The sequence below is a fragment of the Triplophysa rosa genome, linkage group LG18 (assembly GCF_024868665.1).
Source record: "Triplophysa rosa linkage group LG18, Trosa_1v2, whole genome shotgun sequence".
Lineage (NCBI taxonomy): Eukaryota > Metazoa > Chordata > Actinopteri > Cypriniformes > Nemacheilidae > Triplophysa > Triplophysa rosa.
This window is the reverse complement of record NC_079907.1, coordinates 20,568,600-20,592,541: the sequence shown is the minus strand read 5'-3', so window position 1 is coordinate 20,592,541 and position 23,942 is coordinate 20,568,600. Positions and strand designations below refer to the sequence as shown.

Below are 23,942 nucleotides of genomic sequence, written 5' to 3'. Positions count from 1 at the left end.
TAAAATGAAAAATTGTCATAAAAATCCTTATTAATGGCAAAAATGACTTGCATTTATGGGTCTGCTTGCTCGAGTGAGCGGCCATGTTGGAAATTTCTCTTATCCCTTCGTTTGAAGTGAGGTCCTGAAAAATCTTCGTTTGAAGGGCTATCTGGCCCTTACCCCTCCAACCAAAAGAGAATTGAGACACCACTACCCCTTCACGTGAACGCGCCAAACGGAGGGGTAGGGGAAAGTGTAGGGGTAAGGGGTAGAATTGGGATTGGGCCTTAGACGACTGACAGAACATGGTGATTTACATGCAAGGGGACCCGCGGTGTATGTAGACAGAAATAGCTGATTCCAAGTTAATAAAAACATAACGCTTCATTGTGTAAGCTCTTTGTACACCTCTGAAGACACAGTTATGTATATTATATTGCATTTCGGTCAATAGATCTTCAAAAAATTACACACTGGACCTTTAAATAGTAAGCGGCATGTAAATCATTCATGTTAATCAAACTTTTATTGGTAATGAAATTATGCGCCCGTTACGTTACCCGTAGGTCATGTAATTACCAAAATAGTACGAATATGGTAAATAACTGGACCGTCCTTGGTTATCTTGTAACATCAGGAGGCAACGTCATGAACTGGTCATTTAATGGTAATGAAATTACGTGCCAGCTGGTAAATCATGAAATTACCAAAAAGTATCAATACATTACTTAACTGGTACGTCATGTGTTAGCTGAGGTGGAGTAACGAATGTTGCGACAGGCAGACTCACTTACAGCATTATGATAGAATTTAATAGTAATATTGAACGATGGCTTTTAGCAGTAATGAGAGGATTTGAATTGTAATAATCAAACCTTCATGTATGCATATGACGTTGATGCAATTTTATGAAAAGGACATGAGTAATGTAAAATATTATATTGTATATTTGTTGTTAAACAAAAATGTTGCAATAAATTCACTTGAAACGCGATGACTTGTGACTGTTGCGTTGATCATGACAATGTAATTGAATGAGTAATGTAAAATAAATAAATAAAACGGTATCGTTTCATTGGCTTTCAGATTTCAACAAATAAATTGTCTTGTGGCCTATTGACGGTAACAATATCTTGTGCATTATGTAGTGATAATATGAACAAACAAATTCACGCAATGTAAACTGTTACCGCCTGTTTTTATACTCTGTCTGCATAATGTAAATCAAATAATATTTGAGCGTGGAATGCCACAATGGGCCAATCGAAGTATTCCAGAAAACAATGTAGTAATTCAACACATTCAATTAACGTGTGAATGAAAGACAAATTGTCACTTCTTGTTTATATAAAAGTACATTTTATTTTCACTAATTAAAAATAAAAAGCAACGGTAAGTTATACAGAGAGAACAGTCAAGAGGGAGAAGCACATTTTCTGTTTCTATAATTTGTTTTGTGTTCAAATGATTTCCAGTGTTAATGTTCATAAATATAACTACATTGAGGGATGAGCAGCATCTCTGTTCTGTCCTTCAAAAAAAAAAAAAGCTAAAGCTGTGAAACTATGACTCAAATAACTAAATTGTAACCAATGCAAAAAATTTGCCATATTCTTTCACACATACAACTTAAATGAGAGGAGAATGTAAAGAAAAATACTCCATGTTCAACAGTTTAAACCTGCCGTTCCAAAAACAGCATTCTGAGGAACAGGTTAACTGTCTTCCCAGCAGTCACACCTTCAAGCCTGCATTGTACTCCGTTCCACTGTCTCTACTGCTACAGTATTCACATATGTAATGACTATAACTACAGCGTACAAAGAGTAAGATTTCACAGCGCTGTATGAGAGTATAATGTCAAGGATGTGTCCTGATGGCAAAGATAAAATATGATAAGAGTAATGAAGGTAGAAAAAACAGAATGTTACAGAGTGAGAAAAAAGACAATTAAGACAGCTGGGAAGGAACATAAAGACACAGAAAATTAAAGTACACAGCGCAACGCTTCCTGTTGAGAGAGCTTGCATCCTAAGGACAAAGGAATCTCAAAGGAAATAGTCTGCAACTGGCTTTTTGGAGGGAATGCCTCTTGTTTCTTGTGGAGCGGCTTCAAATATGATGAATTCTTTCTGCAGGTGCTCATCTAGCTCCAAGATTGCAGCTACATTACCACATCTATTATAAGAATAAAACACAGTTACAAACAGGGCATTATCTACAAAATAAACTGTTTAGTGTTTGTGAGAAACAACTGATCAATACAACCAGTTTTCAATGTTTAGTAAAAAACAAATATACACGTTTGAGGTTTGAAAACAATTAATTGCATCATCTTTTAATATAGAAATGTTCTTTATTACCCATATCACATAATCTTCCTTCAGTTTTTTTTAACTCTTTCCATTAATTTAATTTAACAGAGGTAAAAGACGTGTTCTTCCTAGCTTTGTTACGAAATACATTTAATAGTATCCCTGTTAAGAAGCCCTATTGTGTCTGGCCCAAAAAGTCATTTACACCTAGGATGGCATGAGCTTGATTCAATTATGGATTAAAATGAACTGAACTTCTCCTTTAACGGCCATGTTACAAAACTCACCTGTAGCAGTAATTTGGAGCAGACCATACAGTGAGAACAGTCTCATTGAAGTGCCATTTGTACCCTTCCATGACAAGCTGGTGTGCCCTACAAATCATGTCGATGTCATTGGCAGCATTGAACTGGGCCACAACATCACTGCCAAAAAGATAGCCAGCTCCTCTAGGGCTAACACCCCAGCCTGTGGTGTCTGAATCAAGGGAGAGATCTATTAAATCTTTCAGTTGCTTTCTTTAAAGCACTAGTAATATGGCTGCAGTTATTATATTTGTGTATAATAAAAATAATAATAAAAAAACCTTTACCTTCAGGATCAGACCACAAAAGATCACACATGGGCCCATCATGAGGCACTTCCTGTTTCCGGTCAATAGTTCTAATCTGGTCCAAAGTTTGGATTGAAGGTGAGAGGCCTCCATGTACACAAAATATCTGTGGTGTTGCAAGTAAAATACAATTCAACTTCTGTGCTTTGTTGACATTTTTCATTCAATCATCAAAGGAATAGTTCAAAAGTACACGTAGTTCATAAAAATGACCAAAAAACATGTTATTAATGGCAACATAAAAACCTTTTTAATAAAGGCCTATCAACTATCAAAACAAACAAAAACTCACTTTGCCGTCAATGATCGCCGAGAGAGACAGGTAGTCAAAGATCTCTGTGCAGTACCTCCATACTGTAACGGAGCCGTATTTTCTTAAGCACTCATCATAAAACCCGTATACCTGTGTGATTTGCCTGGATTCATGATTCCCTCGGATCAGGGTTATTCTGTCTGGGTAACGTACCTGCAAAAGCCAAAGCATATCTACATTAAAACTTTCATTGAATTAATTCAATTAAAAATGGCAACAAATCCATTCCATATTCACAATATGTCATTTTCTCAGCTAGAGGCCACAAAACAAAAAGCAAAGCTTGATGATGCTGTAAAGAAGGAATGATGGGTGGCATGCTTGATGCAACTACAACCTGCACTGCACAGATCGATTGCGTATAACAAAGAATCACTAGTGTAACTGCTTTCAAATGACTCTATATATTCTAATGTCATACGACGCTACATGCTGTCGAATACACCTATGATTTCGAACAGCCCTTTCACATTGAACAGGAAAAAGCGAAGCAAATTTAAGACGCGATGGACCTGAAACAATGGATCCCTATGAAAGCTTTCACACCAAAAGAGATTTTTATTTAACTGAAGTTTTGAATGATTATTTAAAAATTTTAAGCCGTTACAGGCACGCAATGAATTTCGGGATACCCAAGTTTGTGAATGATACATTCGCGCCATCCTTAAAAACCTGCAGAAATAAGGTCGCATTTTGGGGCTGCATTTGAAGCAACCTTTGAACCGGGACAGCCTTACCAGCCTTCAGACGCTCTGCTGTGACGCAATCGGTCTTAAAATGCAGCCTTCAAAGAACGCAGCCCCCGAATTGGGACACAGTCGTAGTTGCAGGAAATGCCTATTTTCTATCACTGCACAGCTTTATATCAAATGCATCTTTCTATCACTGTTCTTCAAGCCTCCTCGGGAATTTTCATGATAATAAAGTAAATTTATAATGATGATGTTTTGGCCCACTCTTCTTTAATGCTTCAGTTCATTGAGGGTGTGGGCATTTGCCTATGCACAGCTCTATGAAGGTTTTGCCATAGCACAGGGTCGGCAACCTTTTGGACATGGCGTGCCATTTAATTTTTTTTCTTGGTAATCACTGTGCAGTATGAACAAATTATCTCAATATCATTATCCCAGTATATGCAATCTGCTTTCCGTAACAGAATAATTTTTGAAAAACAATATTTTTGAGCAAAAAGCATAATGCATTGAATAGGCTTATACCTGTATAAGGACCGGTGATCAAAGATTTTTGTATATGTGTATGATGATTTTGACATACGATGTGGCAATGCGTGGAAGTGACAGTCGTTTAACATACAGCACTAATGAGTCACATTCAATTACTGCAGAATATGTCAATGAGAATGGCTTTACTGGGCACTCAGTCTACATAGACATGTCACGCATTTGAACAATGCCTGCCAACTGGTGGATTAGATCCGCCCTCAAGTTAACATGCAGTAGTGCTGCACTGGAATCAAATGCAAGCGGAATCAAATACAATCTCACCGGAATGCACCTAAATGTGTTTGTTTCCAACAGGTATCAACAGGGGTTCCCAAACTGCTCACTCGGCTGCGGTACATTAAACTTAATAAACAGTTTATTTCATGACTAAAAATGACACTTGTTCATTGGTTCACACGTTTATTGTGCTTGGACAATGGATGCGCAAGCGGCGCTTTTATAGCAGAACATTTTAAAGCATACTTTATTTAATCAACAATAATATTCGCAATTATAATATCGAGGAATAATATAACAATAATGATTGTCATAATCGTGCAGCCTTACTATATTAATATTTAAATAAAATTAATCGATTAATCAAAAAAAGCCCAACTAATTAGTCGTTAGTTGCAGCTAGGGATGGGCGATATTATATCGTTTGCGATATACCGGTAGAAATTCCCCACACGATAGGAATTAGTCTTCCCGCGATATAAACGATAAATTCTAGTTGATGACGTATTTCTTTGTGAGACCCATTCACAGCTCATATGTGAAGCGAAAACGGGTATAGCGGAGGGCGGACGTGAAGCTGAGAAAGAGTTTGCACTAAAAGCTCTAAATCTCGTTTAGGTTGGCACTGTAGATGCATCCGAGTTCATGTTTAGTTTCACTTTCGTTTTATTTAATTCATTTGTTAAGTATTCGTTGATAGTCATAATACGTTACACCACAACATTTAGTTTGGCTAAAAGTATTTATTTAAACATTCGTTAGATGTTATGCGCGCGTGCGCAAATTGTTTAATATGATTTCTTGCCTGTTATATACAGGATGAATGGAGCGTCCCATGCGCAGCTCTCACCCACATGTGCTTTCATAGCGACACAGCGCGCACAGCACTGCTGCCTGTTTACATACAGTACAAATGCGAGTTTGTATTACGTTATTTTAAATACGTTTATGAGCGCATATAAGTATATGAGTGCATATAAAAGCATGGATTATTTAATTAGATTTCTTTTATCCGCATTTCTCTGTTCTCTTTCTGTAGCGCGAGTCATAGACAGATTCAGTGTATGTTGCTGTGAGAAGAGAAGGTTCACACAGTTCAAGAGAGAGTGATTGACAGCGTGATGCGATCGATTGTTTCCACCCAACAATAGAATATATCCAGCTTTAGGTATGACATGATGTGTTTATTGAGCTTTAGTTCATTTAACTTTTCTTTACTACAACCTTTTGAAGTCGAATCTCACTATTATATTTTATATTTATAAAAATACTGTAGGTACATTTTAGGAGCTGTTTGATTTGGGGTAAGTTTTATTTTTTGATAATATTTGTTTTTCTGAGGGTCTAGACTACATGCAGCTACTATCACTTGATGCAAAAAACAGCGGTGGATGGCGTTATGGATATATCGTCATTTTTATCGTTATCGCAACAAATACCAGGAATTATCGTGATAGAGTTTTAGGGCCATATCGCCCATCCCTAGTTGCAGCCCTATTGCCAATAGCAGCATGCTCAGAAATGACCACTTGAAAGACGAGTTGTGCGGGTGTTTTGAAGAAGGAAAACGGGTAGGTTTTACGCAAACTATGTCATATCAAAGTGGAATAATAATAATTTCACTGGAGCCATGCGTAACCATACTGTACTGGGTTCTTATTGCCGCGATGCGGAAAATGTGGACAGAAGTGCGGAATGCAGGCATAAAATGGAAAAGTAGATATTGATCTAAAGCAACATACAGTTATGTTGTCAATTACTTAAAATATAAAAATATTGATATTTATAATTAAATTCAAAATTCAAAAAAGATGGATTGACGTTATTTGATGGCACAATGAGCTGTAAATGCAGTGAATGCATCTTGAGCACACAGAATAAAATGGAGATGAGAATGTCTCAGCATCTAGAATCACAGAACTTTGTCATTTCTTTGATTATAATGTTTATCACAAAAAAAGCGCTTGAATAAACGTGATCGCTTAGCACTGTTATCTGTGTGCCCATGCAGAGTTTGCACAGATTCCTCAAACAGAGTTATTGTTCACAAACATTGAGCCGACTTTCATTCAAGCATAATGCGTACATTTCCTCAACAAGAAAATGCAAAATCATATTAAAGGCGGGGTAACCGATATCCAAATTATGCTTTAGACAACTGAGTCGGGCCGAGTACCAAAACAACCTTGTAGCCAATCAGCAGTAAGGTGCACAGTGCACAGGACGGACATTAGCCTAGCGCTGACGAAAGCGAAAGATGGGGGTAGGGGTGTGTTTGTGATTTGAACATCAACAACGGCTAAGAGAAATCGGACACCCCGCCTTTAACATCATAATCACATGCGGACTCGATTGTTTAGCCCATGTATGTTCTATAAATTAATATGGTCAGTCTGCTTTTTCGTTTGCTCTGCGTGAGATCAAATGCGTTCTGTAGCCTACTTTTTGTCCATTGCTTTCTATTAGCTTTTTTTGTTTTGTTTACACACATTACTTTATAAAAAACATGATATAGTGAAATGATAACTTATTGCTTTTTTAATTATGTTGCAATTTAGGAACGTTTTTTTCATTCAACATCATTTAAATAAACAAATAATGAAACATTCGTTATTGTTTCGTTGTGAAGGTGTTTTTCTTCATCATGGAGAGGATAATGTCATCATCCACCACTTTTATCTCATATGGACGCCCAGGATTGTTTTGTTACTGAGCTCAGCGGTGTGTTGTTTTTTTCTTAGAATGTATCAAATCGTTGATTTGGCCGCTCTTAATGTTCCTGGCATCTTTCTGACGGATGTGTAGTGTTTTTAAAATCTAACTATGGTCTGTTTCACTTGCATGGCGATCTCCCTGAACCCCATGATGTGGGTTCACAGCAACAGCTTCCAAATGCAAACACCACATGTAGAATCAACTCCAGACCTTTAACATGCTTCATTTATGACAAAATTATTTAAGGAAAAGCCCATACATGTGAATAAAACAGCTTTTTATTCAACTGTCCAATTACTTTTGGTCCCTTGAAAAAGGGGGGTGCTTCATATTAAAGAGCTGTAATTCCTAAATCCTTCAGCTAATCTGGATGTGAATACACTCTAAATAAAGCTGAGAGTGTGCACTTTAAGACAATATCTATTATAAAACTGTAACTCGAAAACATATTGATGCACAGCTAAAATAACAAAAAATGTGCCTCTGTCCAAATATTTATGTCCCTAACTGTATACGTCTTAACTTCCAGGCTCGGGGGCAAAACAGCTGTGTTTACCATTTATTCATTCAGTAATCTCTTTAGATTCAAACATTGTTGGTTTGGGATAATAGGATAATACTGTGCTAGTGGTTTTTGAACATTTTAATACAAACATCTTACATAATGTGCCTTTAAAGCATGGATGTCAGTACCTTAAGAGCAAGAAGTAACAGAAATGTCTCCACACTGTAAAAGCCTCGGTCCACAAAATCTCCCATGAAGAGGTAGTTTGTTTCTGGAACATCTCCTCCTACCTAAAACAAAACAACTGATTAAGTATTGTTTTATAATAAACCATGAATCACTGTATTACCTGTTACCAAATTGCTAATTACTTCATTTTCATTGGTCAATATATTCCAGTACAACAACCAGTAAGCATATTTTGTAAAGGGATAGTTCACCCAATAACGAACATTTTGTCATGAATCACTCACGCTCTACTTTTTCCAAACCTGTATACATTTCTTTGTTTGGTTGAACACAGAGAAATATATTTGGATGAATGCTTGTTACCAAACAGTTCTTGAACCCCACTGACTACCATAGTAGGAAAAATTACAATGGTAGTCAAAAGTGCCCCAGAACTGTTTGCCGTCCTACTGTACATTTTTCAAAATATATTTTGTGTGAAAAAAAAATTGAAAGTAATTTTTCCTACTATGAGAGTCAATGGGCTCCAAGAACTGTTTGGTTATAGGGTCATTCCGTGTCAAATCAACCAAATTTTGAATATTTCCAGGGCTCGACATGAACGCATTTTTTGTATGGGCAAGTGAGAGAGAATTTTACTTGCCCGACGGGACAAGTAACTTGAAAAAAGAATAATAACAGTGCTACGAAACAAATCGCTCAGTGCTTAGAATAATAAGAATAGGTGCATTAGACAGAGCTACGTGTTTGTGTGAATTGCGTTTGTCGTGGTTGTGCTTGTTTGTGTGTGAGAATAATCAATGGCGCAGCGCACTGAGTCCATGTAACTAGATGCGGACGTGGACTCTTGTTATTTAAATATTTCACCTGGCTGTTCTGCATGTCTGAGTAAATGAGGTGCACAGATGAAATAAACTACACGAGTGATGGTCGAGGACTTGTCTGCGTCTGCACTGTATGAGGATATAAACACATGGACTTAATATCCAGAGTTGCTCAGAGCATTTTACTGTTTGAATAAAGCTATCGTCAAGCACACACTAAAACTCAAGCGTCTTCCTGATGACCCGTCAAAATAAAAGTCCCGTTAACTTGAACACACAGACGAAAAAATACTGTAGTATTTGCTAGGAAATTGGAGTGCCCTTGTAGTAAATTGATAAACTGTAGTAAACACAGTATTTGATTTCCTACTATGGCAGTCAATGATGCCACAAAATTGAAAATGGCTAACATTCTTCCAAATATCTTTCTCTGTGTTCACCAGAACAAAGTAATTTATACAGGTATGAAATGACATGAGGCTGAGTGAATGATGACAGAATTTTCATTTTTTGGTTAACTATCACTTTAAAGTCAATCTGGTCCACTGATCTGATTACACTGGTGGGAAATTGCCATGTGAATAATAAATGGAAATCAATCAAACTTTTTGTTTGATATGGATCGATGCCACATTACAAATGTTGCTCCAAGCAAGTTGTGCAAGCTGTGTAATGCAAATCCCTTCAGATGATGTGGGGAAAAATTAAAAGACTGCATTAGCAGATCACATTTTTTCAAGTATGAGAACTCAGACTTACTCTAAACAACTCCTTTAAATCGTAAAACTGCCCATGGATGTCACCACACACCTTAAGAGTGAAACAGAATTTTATACACAGGCATGATAAAACTAATAGCTTACGCAAAAAATAAAACAGGTTACAATGTATCAAAAAATTAGCTCTCACATTCCTCTAGTTTTATATATACTTACTGTAACAGGAGAGTCCACTCTCTGTACGTTGCTCTCTTCTACAAGAATCTCTCTGAAACACACACAGACACAGCGTAGTATAAACTCATGATTATATATGCAAAAGAGGCTCATATTTTTCATATCACAGAGATTATGCAATTTATACCTGGCCTTGGCACACAGGGCTTTCACCTCATTTTCCTTGATGAGTTCACATCTTCGTAACTGGTCGATCTGTCTGTCAAGATCACTCATGTCACCCATGGCAGATTGCAGAAAAAGGTTCACGAAAAATATAAGCGACACAAACTCCTTCAAACACAGTATGGCATACGAAGAGAAACTGTGGACGAATCTGGGGTCAGCAACCTGTTTGATGCAACAAAAAAAAGACAACTGACATAAGCACAGTCAATATATAACATGCCATAAAAATGTTATCAGTCATAAACTATGATTATGTCATTAAGGGCATCGTTTAGTTAATGTACAGGAATGGCTTCAACTGATGCACAAGTCAACATTAGTCATCAAAAGAAACGTCACATTTAACCAGTGCCAAGAGTTCGAGTAGCCATGAAACAGTTCCTTTACAAAAAGCAATGTTATTTTAAAGCCAATGACAGTCTTTAAAAGATACAAAGATTGCTCAAAATAAATGGATATTGGATAAATGGAAAATAGAAATAATTATTAGTAAGCGTAAAAATAGTAAGAGGACAATGGCAATTAACTTAGTTTAGGCATCTAAGACAACGCAGCATTTAACACTTGACACAGTTCTACGAACCAAGACAAAGACAAACATATTGAAATAAAACACACAAGTGGACTTCATGTTGGGGTGACAGTTCATTCTAGTGTCGACATCAGCTGAACATTTGAACAGTCTTCTAGTAGGTATAAATGTAACTTTTATATAAAAAGACCTTAGGTACAACTAATTTTGTAAGATTCGATCACATGTAACTTAATTACTTCAAATCTAAAGGCAAACCATTTAGCTCAGCTTCTTCATCCACATTCAAAACCATCGTGATCAGAATTTGACTGTGACAAGTTTTCTAAAAACGTAATTATTAAATGGGGTAGGAAAATAACAATAAATAAACCACCGACACTCATTAATCGCTCAGATATTAACATTCTTAATGTCAAACTCGACCACAAATTCCACCCACAGGCGAGTCGATTCGGAATTACGTTAGCGAGCTAGCTAGCCAGAGCAGCTAAAGGCCTGAAAATCGAGCTTATCTCTAGATTTAACGGCTAATATAGTCTTTTACCGCCCAAAACGCAATAAGGTTAACGGAAATTATAAGCGACACCTACCTTGGATAACTTCAGAAAGACCTGCGAAGGCTAAAGTAAATCGGAACATCGGCGTCAGTTTGCTTTTCAGGTCCTCATCTGTCTTTTTCTCCCACCACCTCCCTCTACCGGCGTCAAGCACCGCCTTCGTCTTCTTCTTCTTTTCGAGTTTATGTCGGTTGGCAAACAAACATTTGGTAAATTCCCGCCACCTACTGGGCTGGAGTGTGGAACGTTGATAGTTAAACAGAGTGTTTGAGAGAAACAAAATATTACAAATAATTAGGAAAAAAAAAAGATTAGACCCCAGCACCTTCTAAATTCTATTCAACAAATTTAACTTTCTCAAGAATCTCATTAGAGAGCAGTGTATTTGATAAGTATTTGATCCATTATTTTGCAGTGTTTTAAGTGTTTAACTCTTCCAACAGTGACATCCTATACTTTTCATAAGCAGAACAAGTTCTACTGTTTCTGATGATCTGCAAAAACTACAGTTCCCAGATTCATGTTTGCTGATTCTATATAGGGAATATCAATTGCATCTTCTCTTCTACTACCAATACCTCCCACTTGATTCCCAATGTGATATAGATGTCTTCCTCTACTCTCTGCATTCCAAAGATCTTGTCATTTCCCTTTAATTGCTGATCTGATTTTGGCCTTTGCGTCATCTTTACTAAGCGGGATCTTCATTTCTATTAGAGAAGTTCAGAGCATGCTTGCTAACTGATCCGCTTCCTCATTTCCTTCCACACCCACATGTGCTGGTACCCACAAGAAACATATCTTACATCCTAACTTATTTACTCATAACATACATAAAATAATTTAATATAGGATGTCTTGTCCCGATGATCTCGCACTAATAAGACTTGATAATGCAGAGAAAGAGTCTGAGCACATAACCACATTCTTTGGCCGAGCATCCTCCATCCACCTGATAGCTATAAAACGGCTACCATTTCTGTAGAATACACTCCAACATGATCAGAAACTCTTTTACCAATTTTAATTTTAAAGTGTGGAATACATACAGCAGCTGAAGCTCGACCAGTTTCGGGATCTTTGGATCCATCAGTGAAAACTTTGATCACATTTTTGTCATTTTGTTCAAGACACTGTTTAACCACTCCACACTTTGCTATTACTTTATTTTTATCATTAACAATTTCTTGCGAGCCAAGATCTACTTCTGGCAACGGGAGCAGCCAAGGCGGGATGGGTGACACTTCTACAGAGGGGCATTTTTGAAGGCAGCATAGATGTATCCTTCGCAAATACAACGTAGGACAGCAAACAGTTCTGGGGCACTTTTGACTACCAGTGTATTTTTTCCTACTGTGGGAGTCAATGGGGGTTGAGATCTGTTTGGTTATAAGCATTCTTCCAAATATCTTTCTCTGTGTTCATCAGAACAAAGAAATGTATACACATTTGGAACAACTCGAAGGTGAGTAAATGATGACAGAATTTTCTTTTTCGGGTGAAGTATCCCTTTAATATCACACTTTTTTTTAATAAGCAAAAACATTAGAATAAAATTGCGGAAGTTGAATAGAACGTTGTGTAACTTAAGTGGTGTAACTTAACACAGGCTTGAGACTTACAATCACACTTCCTATTTATCAGTTTACAAAGCGAGAATAATTGACAAATACAAAACATTTCTGCCTTCAAAAATATAGAATGATATAATGAATGTATCAATGTATTACTCCTTTAGAGGCATTTTGAGTTTGCTTTTGAGTTCTGCCATCACCAAGGGACTCCCCATCCTGCATAAAACAAACTATATAAACAAACATAACATGTACAACAACAACATGGGCCAGTGTGTATTGTAGTGCATTTAAACAGATGTTAAAATATAAATAAAATAACTCTGAAAAAGTGTGTACTGTATTGCCTTAATAATTTAGAAATGAAGGGAATAAATCTGTATTATAAATCCTACCCAGGATGCTTTGGGGGCGTCCATTTGGGCTTAAGTGACGCTTGCTCTTGTTTGACAGATTTCTCTGTTTCTGCAACTGATTTTTGCTGAGTATAAAAATAACACTGTATATATCTACAGTTTATAAATGACATGATTTGTATAAAAAGTAGATTATGCATGAACATTGCCATGTTTCAATCTGTACTAACCTCCTTTTGTTGTGTGCTCTCTGCCTTTTCTTCCTCTCTTACTTTTCTTCCAAACTCTGTTTTCCTCAGTGTGGGCAGCTCAGCGACCATCCCTGATTGAACAAAAAATCAAGGGGAAAAACGCCATACTATATCCTTTGACACTGTGATTCAAATGAAGTTCAATCAAACCAGTAGTTACTACCCTAAGGTGGGACAATAAAATTATCCTGCATCATGTCCCGTTGCAGTGTGCTCTCTCTAAACCTACCTGGGAGTTTAAAGCCGATGACTCCTTGACTTTGTACAGAAACTGCAACTCCATGACGTCCCCTCAACAGGCCACATGGTGGAGGCTTTGGGAGTGATGGTTCCATTGAGGTCTTGTTAAGGAGCTTTCTGGGGTCTTTTGGTGGCCGAACTAAGGGATTCTTCACAGCAATTCTAGACTTCTGAACACTAAAGTCCAGCGATGATTGCTGAGAATAAATGACGAAGCAATTTCAGGACTATTTAAGATCACATCTTTATTTAATCAATGAAATGTTTTGCATTACCTGTACGTTTAAATCAGCTGTAGTTGACCATTCTACCAGTGGAGACTTGTGATCCTTCACCTTTGGAAGATCTTTGCTCATGTCATCAAATCTTCTTTTCAGCCCAGGTCGGTTGATTTCACTCATGCCGTCATTGCTACGGAATAGTGTTTCTCCGACTGTGTTCTTTTCTAACTGCTTAAAATCTCTATCAGCGTCAGTTGGTTCACACTCTGGAGAGCTAACATTGTGCTGATCCTTTTGCTTATTTACAGCTTCGTAAATCCCTGCTTCCACCATTTCTACCAAACTCTCCACTGTATCACCTAACAACCCCCTTTCATCCTCCAACAGTAGGGCACTTGAAGTTGGCCTTTGAAATTCAACATTACAACTTGTTTCTGATGAAGGTTCTATTTCTTGTATGAATTTATTTTCCATCTCTATTGTTTCTTTCAAGATTTGATTCATCATTTCGTCTAAACTCTCTACAGTCATCAATGCATCTGCTTCACCTAACAATCGGACCTCTGCCTTCATGCTCTCCGATTTATCTTGCAAATCCATTATAAATTCAGTTTTTTCTTCTGTGACATCTGGTGTATGCTCTGCATTAAGATCTTTTCCATTGATCTCAACTGAAGAGTCCCGTTTTCCTTTTTTCAGTGATTCTCGGATTGTGTCCACTGTTGTGCATTCCTTTTCTATGTTCAGCTCAAAAATCTCATCGTCTGCTTGGTTGGCTGTCATAAAGTCTTCTGCTTTCTCTTCCGAGTCCATCTCTCTTTTTGTTGTTTCAACAAGCAGCTTAGTTCTTAATTCAGCATATTCTTTGAGAGTGAACTTGGCCATTTCCTTCAGTGTCTGAATTTGTTTTGTGCCTAATTTCATGGATGAAATTGGAGTTTTAAGATCTTGTTCAATCTCAGTTGCCTCCACTAACATATCATTTAATGATGCATTTAATGTCCTAATGAATTCTAATGAATCTGACTGCATAGTGTCCTCTGATGCATCAAACGTTTCGTTTACACCTTCATTTACTTCTGTAGTTGTTTTCGGGCCTAATTCATTGAATGTAACATTTTCTTCCAATGTTTGTTTTGAAAGCCTTGGCAGTGTTTCTACCGTCTCTAGTCTTTTTTCACGTCCTTCCTTCTTACCAAAAACGTCTGCTAATTCACAATTGTCTTGCCACTTGTGTTGTTCATGCCCTTGTTTATCCTGCTCATTTGTACCTTTAGTTTCTGGCATCTCAACCACATTTTTAGAAAAGATACCTTCTTGCCTTTCTGGTGTCTGTATGCCCTCATTTTTAATGTTTTCTAAACACGTTTCCTTTACTCTGAGCTTTTCAATCTCAAATGGCTTTGGAAGGTCTGTCTCATCCTCTGTTGAACAGACCAGCTTGGCAAGCAAATCGTCTTCATTCTCTAGTGATTCAGATTCTTCATCATTATCATTTTCAGCTCTCTCCTGATCCTTGCAAACCATTTTCTCCTTGGCATATTCTGTCCTGGTGTCTTCTGTCTCTATATAGTCCATCTTGTTTATCTTTTTTTTCTGTTGTTGATCTCGTCCATAAAGTACAGATTGGGTGGTTACTTCTGTGCCAACGTAATCTTCTGTTTTCATTACACATGTTTCACCATCATCCTCATTATAATGATCACTTTCTTCTTTTGTATCTTCACTGTGACCATCTTTCTGTTCAATGTCCTCAGTTTCTTTTAGCTTTTGTTCTGTTTTAATCCCTCTCTTCTTGTTGCTTGCATATTTAGCCAAACTCCCATCGGATGCTTCCTTTTTCATATGTATGTCACATTTTGTTTGCTTTTGTTCATTTTCAATATTCTCCTGAACATCTGGAATTATAATTTCACCCTCTTGCTTGTGATCGGTGTCAGGGCACCACATTGCAGCATTGTAACTTTGTTTAATTGTGGTGTCAAAATCAAGTGTATTGTTGTCTTCGTTCACCACTCTGGCCTCTGGCAATAAACATTTGACCGCTCCAGTATTTTTTTCATTTTGATTATAATTATTCTCCCCCTGCTCTTTCTCAGCAACTTCCTTTAGCTGTCTGTCTACCTGCTTTGTTGTACTTCTGAGGACAGTATCATCTGCTGCAGAATAAACATTTTGGTTTCCTTCATTTGTAACTTCCGGTCTAAGATATCTTGCCACAGCCCCTGTCAGATATCCCTACATAAGCAAAATAATTCAGAGAAGACAGAATTAACAGTATAATTTTAATTTGAATAAACTATACGATATTTATGTTCATGTGACACATATAAAAAAGGGAGAAAATTAATTACATTAGGAATAAAACCAGGGAGCCTATATGACACAAATGTAAACAATTTGATCATAAACACACATTTCAATGCAGCCTAATGTATTCTAATACTATAACACTGTAGTGTATAGAACAACATACCATCACTGCCAACATTTACTCACCCAAACTGTCCAAATAGTGCGCCCAATGCTGTTCACTGGTACTTCAGAAGTGTCCATAGCTGATGCTCAAGAAACTCGTTTTCCTAAGAACACCTCAACTGAGACCATTAAAGCACTATCAGCGTTTACAACCACGCAATGAAAAGAATTGTTTTAAAGACAATGATATGCTTCTGAATGATGGTGCTCGTGTTTGTTTAGTTCCTGTAGTTCATATGTCCGTTTTTGAAAAAGGAAGACTCATGGTGTGAAGTGTCAAAACCCAAGCCAACGCAAGAGCTAAAGAGCTCGCATAGAGTTGGTTTGTGGTGAGAAAAAAAGTTCCCTTTCTGTCAGTCACTTCAACGTTATGTTCGACTGATGATATTAGGGGTTTGTTATGGAGTCAAAGTAGGGTATATATTTGCAAACCCATATATTTGCAAACAAAAAAAGTTTTGCAAACAAAAAACAGTTTTGCAAACAAAAAAAAGTTTTGCAAAAAAAAAATAAAGTTTTGCAAACAAAAAAGTTTTGCAAACAAAAAGAAAGTACTTTCCAAAAAAAAACCCTTTAGCAGCAATGATTTTGCAAAACATCTTTTCCTTTGCAGTACCCACTAGTTCATTTGCACTGCCCTTTTAATTCTGCGTTTCAGCCACCAGTGCTTTTGCACTCGGTTTTTCCTTTGCGCTTCACTTTACTTTGCGTTTGGCTTTGTGACCCTGGTTTGACGTGGGTTTTTTTTTTCAGCATCAGGATGCTGCTCCTTAAGGAGGGGCTTCTGTCATGGTTCTGCCCCATCTTGTCTTGCTTTTCTTGATCTTGTGGCAGAGCCATGACAGAACCTCTTGTTTTATGTGGAGAGAGACAGTTTTGGCCTTCCAAAATACTCCCTCTCTCCGGTGTGGCGTCTCTGTTCCCGCCCTTTCGTCTCGTTATTGCTTGTTAATAGTTCATGTCCTGCACCTGTTCCTTCTTGATTTCGTCCCCTTTATATAGTCCTCATGTTTCATTGTCCTGTGCTGGTCCATTGCTTGTGTGTTTGTGTCACGGGGGTGAGTTCCTTTTGTTAGTAAGTTTAGTTTTAGTTGATGTAATGTTTTATTAGTCTAGTCTTGTTAGTTCAGTGAGTCTTCGTTCCTGTTGCCATGTTTTGTTTTGTTCTCCCCATCGTGGGTTTTTGTTTTGTCTTTGTATTTATATTAAAGTTTTGTTAACCCCTCACGTCCCTGTCTGCACTTGGGTCCTCTTGTCTCACCACCCACGAACTCGTAACAATACCTGCATGTGTAGAACATTTTAACATTACACGATGGCATACGGCATCATCGAACAACACCTATAACAATAGTAATAACTAAAATACAGACATATACTATATTTCATAGGGTAACTGCATTCATATCTATTCAAATAATCTGTGCATGACCATTTCTTTTACAATAAAAAATTTGCTTACCTGTCTATTAAAACACATGCGAGAGCAGAGTCTCTGTCGAGTCTAAGTTGGTCGCAAAGCTCTCTCCATTTCGAAAACGCCACACCGATATTAATCCTTGTTTTATTCCTACGTTTGTCCATAAGCCTGCTTGCCTCATTTGGCCTACGTTTACATTTTTTAGGATTTTCTTCACTCGCCAATGAGTAATCGTGATCCATAACTGCCATTTCCGCATTTGTGTGTTGCCGTAGTTTCTACAACCGGAAACTGATGATACGGATATTAAGTCACTGATTTGCGACAATTACAAGAGAGACAAGGGACGAGCCATTATTTAAAATAGGAGTTTCTCTGGATTTGCACATTCTTGGGAACATTTGGGATAATGTAAATATACAACTGCATGAAATATATCACACTGTGCAAGTGGTTTTTGGATATGTCTTAACAAAATAATTACATATCCTGTCCCACATTTGGTTTGTTAGGTGGTGGTCACCCTATCCCCTGGGCGCTTCGGCAGAAATAACCACAAGAGCTAAGAGAGCATATTTGTCATGGTTCTGCCCCACCTTGTCTTGCTTCTCTTGACCTAGTGGCAGAACCATGATAGAACCTCTTGTTTTATGTGGAGAGTGACGTTTTGTCCCTGTTGGTCTTCCACTCTCCGGTGTGGCGTCTCTGTTCCCGCCCTTTCGTCTCGTTATTGTTTGTTAATAGTTCATGTCCTGCACCTGTCCCCTCTTGATTTATCCCCTTTATTATGCCCTTGTGTCTTCTGTCTCGTGCTGGTTCATTGTTCTGTTGTGTTCTGTTTGTGTCATGTGGGTGAGTTACTGTTCTGTAGTTAGTTTAGTTTATTGTGGTTATGTCAAGTGTTGTTATTATTTCTAGTCTAGTTAGTCCCTGTCCTTGTTGCTATGTTTTGTTATGTTCCCCCACGTGGGTCTTTGTTTTGTATTTTTTTAGTTATAATTAAAGTCTGTCTTGTTAACCCCTTACCCGCTGTCTGCACTTGGGTCCTCTGTCCTTGTCCTCACCACCCACGTTCATGACAATATTTCTTATCTAGCCTCTTACAAAGCACCGCACGGCTGTTAATATTTTGTTTCGCCCCTGTAATTCTGGGTGCGGCTGGTTTATTTCTCCCACCGACAGCCACGATTGATGCCTGGAGTGCTTGGGTTTCAAGCGCTCTCAGAAATCGTTCATGGACAGTTTGTGCACTCACTGCGAGAACATGCCCCTGCAGTTGTTGCATTTGCGACCGACTTGCTTTGTCTCTAGGGAGTCAGTCACTAAACGCTTCTCTGACAAGGTCTGGGGGCGATGCGGGGACATTTTCAGGAGATAATCTGCCAGGCAAGTTAAATTTTATTTATGTGTCTTTTTTAGCCCTTTAAACGTAAATAGTAAATTTCGGAATAATTTCATGTTTTGTTTTCTAGAAACCCAAAATTGCACTGGGAAGAATCGCAATGCATTTAGGTTGGTTTGCTGGCTTGCAGGTTTACAAAAGTAGCCTTGAAGGGTATTTATGGTGAGTTGAGGACATTTTATGAAACCTGTGCAACTAAGCATGCGGGCTATCTGCATTTTTCTAAAGTGATGAGTGATTATGCAAAATGGATGGTTTGTGAAGGCTTTCTGAGGTTTTGTGAATTTTCTAAAAATGTTCCATCATTTTACAAATATACATTTTAATGAATCTACATATCGTCGCTGTCGGGCGGAAACCTCCTACTGTATGTCCAAATTTGGTCAATTTCATATTTTTTCACAAATCGATGCTATTGGTTAGTCCCCATGTGGGTCTGTTATTTTTACAAATTATTAACCAATCTAAAGTGTTGAAAATAGCTTGAGATCAAATCTCTTAACTCCATTGGACACTTCAACTGTCTGAGAACGAAGTCTCTTAACTCCACCTCTTCTTCACTCCGCGGGAGCCTCTCGGCATTACGTCTCCTGATTGAACGTTTTTTAGACAATAACGAGTGAAAATAGTTCGGTTAGATACATTTGAGTAGGCCTGTTTTGTTAAAAATCGATAGCTGTAATTCTTCGGTGCAGAAGGAAGCCCGTGAGCCACGAAGGTATGTTTGCGAGCAGATTCGGCTAATTTCCTCCTATTAGACAGCCTAGTAAGCTCATCGTTTTTTTGTATTACATCACTTATAGTTCTTAAACTTTTAAAATAGAGTTTAGGAAGATGTATGTAACCACAGTCGTTAGCTTTGGTTAACGATTGAAGCCTTTTCTCTTGTCAAGAGGCTCAACACCACCACCGACTTTATTTGCGTGCAGATTAATTTCCGCCTATATTAGACAGCCTGTTTAACGTTTTATTTTGGTATTGCATCACTCATAGCTCTAACGTTTAAAATAGAGTTTAGGAAGATGTATGTAACCACAATCATTAGCTTTCATTAGCTTTTAAAGCCTCGTCTCTTGTCAAAAGGCTCAACGTGACCGCAGACTTTGATGAACACTGCTGGCAGCAGCGACGTCTGTGTCCGTACCATTCTTATCAATGGCAGCGTAATCTCGTATCTCCCTGCTCCCAAGTCATAAACCTTGTATCTCCGATTAAACATGGTTTTGGGGAAATGTTGTGTTAATGTTGGTACACAACAGTATATGATAGCAATATAAGGTATGATACCAACTTTAACGATACAATGTTTAATAACTCAAAAAATATGTAGTTTTTTTTAATTTCCTGAAAAATAATGGTTTTGGAGATGCGAGGATTCCGCCCGACAGCGACGATATATAAATTGTCATGTTTGTTTGCAAAACAACATGCTTTATAACACTGTGATTGGCATTGGGACAAAATTTATTCTTCCCTGTTTATCCTCCAGGACTATGAAAGTAAAGAGGCTAAATCTGGGATTGTACAGTACAGACAACAACAATAACAATCTACGTCATTTGGTCAGAAGGTGTTGATCCTGAAGACGAACCTACAGATGTTGGTATGGCACTTGAATGTGTGTGAGTGTTACCCTTGGATGTGGGATGCTTTTTGGACTCATTTATGCCCTTAATCTTAACAATCATAAAGACCTCAAGTACACGCTTGAAGCATTTGAGAAAATCCTAATGGAACTGGATAAAACCAAGCTGTCAGCAAAAGTCCAAGCACTGAAAATTGCGACGCTTTATATTTTATATACACTGATATTTCCTTTTTCAAACTGTTTTTTCTTTTTGCTAACCTTTAAGTTTTGTTACTCCCAAAGTCAGGGCCGGCTCGAGCCTTTACGGGGCCCTGAGCAGAATTTTATTCGGGGGTCCCCCTGTGCCCCCAATACAATTGACTATTATCAATGTTTGATTATTTGCTTGATATTATCACACTTTAAACCTAACACACCCAATTCTATTAGTTGTAGATGTGTTTGGGATGTAGGAATGTCATAAAAACAAAAACACATAAACCTTGCATTACAAGTGTATTGTGATTTTTAAAACATTTGATAATTTCATTACTTCCAATTTTAGGTGAACTGTCCCTTTCAATTTTGAGCACAGACCATACAAAGGTTGTGGAATTTATTGTTCAATGCATTTAACTATTTGCAAGTATTTCTTTTTAAAAATCATTTTTATTTTATTTTAACCACAACCTATAAAACCCCCTTAAAGCCACACAGCCCTTGAGGATGATTCGATCTTTTTTATTTATAGTAAATAAATATTTCACTATATTTAAGTGAATAACAATAAGAATAAAAAGTTATATTTATTTATTCTATGTTTGACTAACATGTGATTTTCTTTTGTTTTTGCTTTTTTGGGTACAGCTGCTTTGATACAATACAAATAAAGCACTATAAAAATAAATCTGACTTGACTATATAATTAGATATTACATATAATTTCGTAGTAAAACGTAGTGTTACACATTTTATTGGTGAGTTGTGTTTTGTAAAACTGCTTTTTATCACATAATTAGAAACACCACATTAATTAACGTTATATGTTTGCACTTGCTAAGTGTGTCCCATCGGGTTAGAAATACTACATGCTCACTTGGGATCTTCACACACACTAGAACACTAGGGCCTAAAACAGGAAATACGTCATGAGAGTAGTCAAGTGGTCAAGTGCAAAGACCGCAAGTGGGGGTATTTGGATGCAGCCTCAGAAGCGGCCATCTTTGATGAAGCAGGGAACTCAGTGGCTTCAGAAACAGCCTCTGGTGCAGACGAACAGTGCACAGCCCAGACACACAGCAGGGCAGCAGCCATCACTGTCAGAGCAGACTGGGATTTAGATCTGGATTCTGGCTGGGCCATTCAAAATCTTTGATCTTGTTTTGGTGAAACCATTCCTTAGATCTTGTTATGGTGAAACCATTCCTTTGTTGATTTGGAGGTCATTCATTCAGGTTATTGTCATGCTGAAAGGTGAAATTCTTCTTAATCTTAAAGTGATACTTCACCCAAAAATAAAAATGGACTTCCATAGTAGGAAAAAATACTTTATCATTTTTTTTGTACACAAAAGAAGACATTTAGAAGAATGTAGGACAGCAAATAGTTCTGGGGCACTTTTGACTACCATTGTATTTTTTCCTACTATGGGAGTCAATTTCTTCCAAATATTTTTCTCTGTGTTCATCAGAACAAAGAAATGTATACAGATTTGGAACAACTCGAAGGTGAGTCAATGATGACAGAATTTTCATTTTTGGGTGAAGTATCACTTTAAGTGTTTTGACAGAAGCCTTAAGGGTTTGGGCCAAAATTGACTGGTATTTGGAGCTATTTATTATTCCATCCACCCTGATAAAAGCCTCAGTTCCAGCTGAAGAAAAGCAGCCCCGAAGCATGATGCTGCCATCTCCGTGCTTTGCTGTTGGGATGGTGTAATTTTGGTGATGTGCTGTGTTTTTTTGCACCAAACATATCTTTTGGTGTAATGGCCAAAAAGTTTGATTTGGCATCATAACATCATTCCACATGGTTATGGGAGATTAAATGTATTTTTTGCTCATTTTAGCCAGGCTTGGATGTTTATTTTAGTTATAAAAAGTTGCCATCCCCCATAGCCCAGTCATATGAAGAATTGGGGAGATTGTTGTCACATGTAAGGAGCAACCAGTACTTGCCAGAAATGGTTGCAATTCTTTTAATTTTGCTGCAGGCCTCTTGGCAGTCGTCATTACCAGTTTTTTCCTATTCTGCACGTCAATTTTAGTGGGATGTCCTGGTCTTACCAATGTCACTGTTGTGGCCTATATTTCTCACTTTGTTGATTACTGTCTTTACATTGTTCCATGGTATATTCAATGCCCTGGATTATTTTTTGTAACCCTCTCCCAATTTATATTTTTCAACAATGAGGTCCTGAATCTGCCAAGTATGCTTTCAGTGTTTAATTGGATGTTACCAAATTGATTGTCAGAAAAATCCTTTGGGGAACAGTCATACTTTTTTAGGGGGTTAATCAGTGACTTGAATTGATGGGATTTGTGTACTAATTCATATTTAACTTAAGTCTGAATGTAATTGGTTGACTTCTTTATAAATGTGACACTCCCATTGGTCCCTAGTCTTGTTTCCCCCGTTTATGCCCAAGGACGTTACTTTTCCCACGCTCCCTCATCATTGACTGTTTTCACCTGTTCCTCATTAGTTCATTCCCATCACCTGTTTTCACCTTGTTATCTGTTCTATTTAAGTTCTCCTCTTGGTTCAGTTATTTGTCTGGTATTATTGTAATATGTTACCGTGTTCTGTGGAAGATTTTGCTCGGTGTGGTACCCTGTTTGTTCCGTGGATGTCATTTGGATTACCCTCTTTGTTCCTGTGGATGTTTTTGATTACCCAGTTTGGTTCCTGTTATCACCTTTTGTTTATTAAACCTTTTTCACTCACCTCCTGTTCCTCGTGGATTCGTCTGTCATCAGTGAATGTTACAGAATACCAGACTGATATATGGATTACTTGCGACTCTCTAGAGGACAATATGAGGTACCACCTCAGCCAGGATGGTCCTCTGGAGAGATACGTGGAGGACTTCCTGGAACTGAGCCATCACGTGAGCTTGGATGATTGCTCACTTAATGCGTACTTTGTGATGGGGTTGGATGATGGCTCCCATCGGTGTCTGGCGCCCGAGTTCAGGGACCGACCCATTGGGGAGTTTATCGATCTCATCCGGTGGATAATGGGCTCTCGCATCGATGTGAGCGAGACCATCCCGGATGAGATCGATCTTTCTCTTGTCAAG

General features: G+C 37.8%; 2 protein-coding genes across 2 annotated transcripts; both read right to left on the bottom strand.

Moving 5' to 3' along the window:
• Window positions 1-1,324: 1,324 nt before the first annotated feature.
• ppp4cb (protein phosphatase 4, catalytic subunit b) lies at window positions 1,325-11,308 on the bottom strand. The gene is made up of 9 exons (XM_057358258.1): window positions 11,166-11,308; window positions 10,000-10,202; window positions 9,852-9,903; window positions 9,676-9,726; window positions 8,092-8,193; window positions 3,203-3,376; window positions 2,890-3,016; window positions 2,585-2,774; window positions 1,325-2,160 (listed from the first exon to the last, which is right to left on the bottom strand). Exons 2-9 carry the CDS (start codon window positions 10,095-10,097, stop codon window positions 2,031-2,033), a joined length of 924 nt encoding a protein of 307 aa, XP_057214241.1. The 5' UTR covers window positions 10,098-10,202; window positions 11,166-11,308; the 3' UTR covers window positions 1,325-2,030.
• Window positions 11,309-11,509: 201 nt separating this feature from the next.
• si:ch211-136m16.8 (uncharacterized) lies at window positions 11,510-23,892 on the bottom strand. Its single transcript, XM_057358257.1, has 6 exons — window positions 16,274-23,892; window positions 13,829-16,012; window positions 13,543-13,750; window positions 13,293-13,384; window positions 13,102-13,187; window positions 11,510-12,922 (listed from the first exon to the last, which is right to left on the bottom strand). Exons 1-6 carry the CDS (start codon window positions 16,328-16,330, stop codon window positions 12,859-12,861), a joined length of 2,691 nt encoding a protein of 896 aa, XP_057214240.1. The 5' UTR covers window positions 16,331-23,892; the 3' UTR covers window positions 11,510-12,858.
• Window positions 23,893-23,942: the final 50 nt, after the last annotated feature.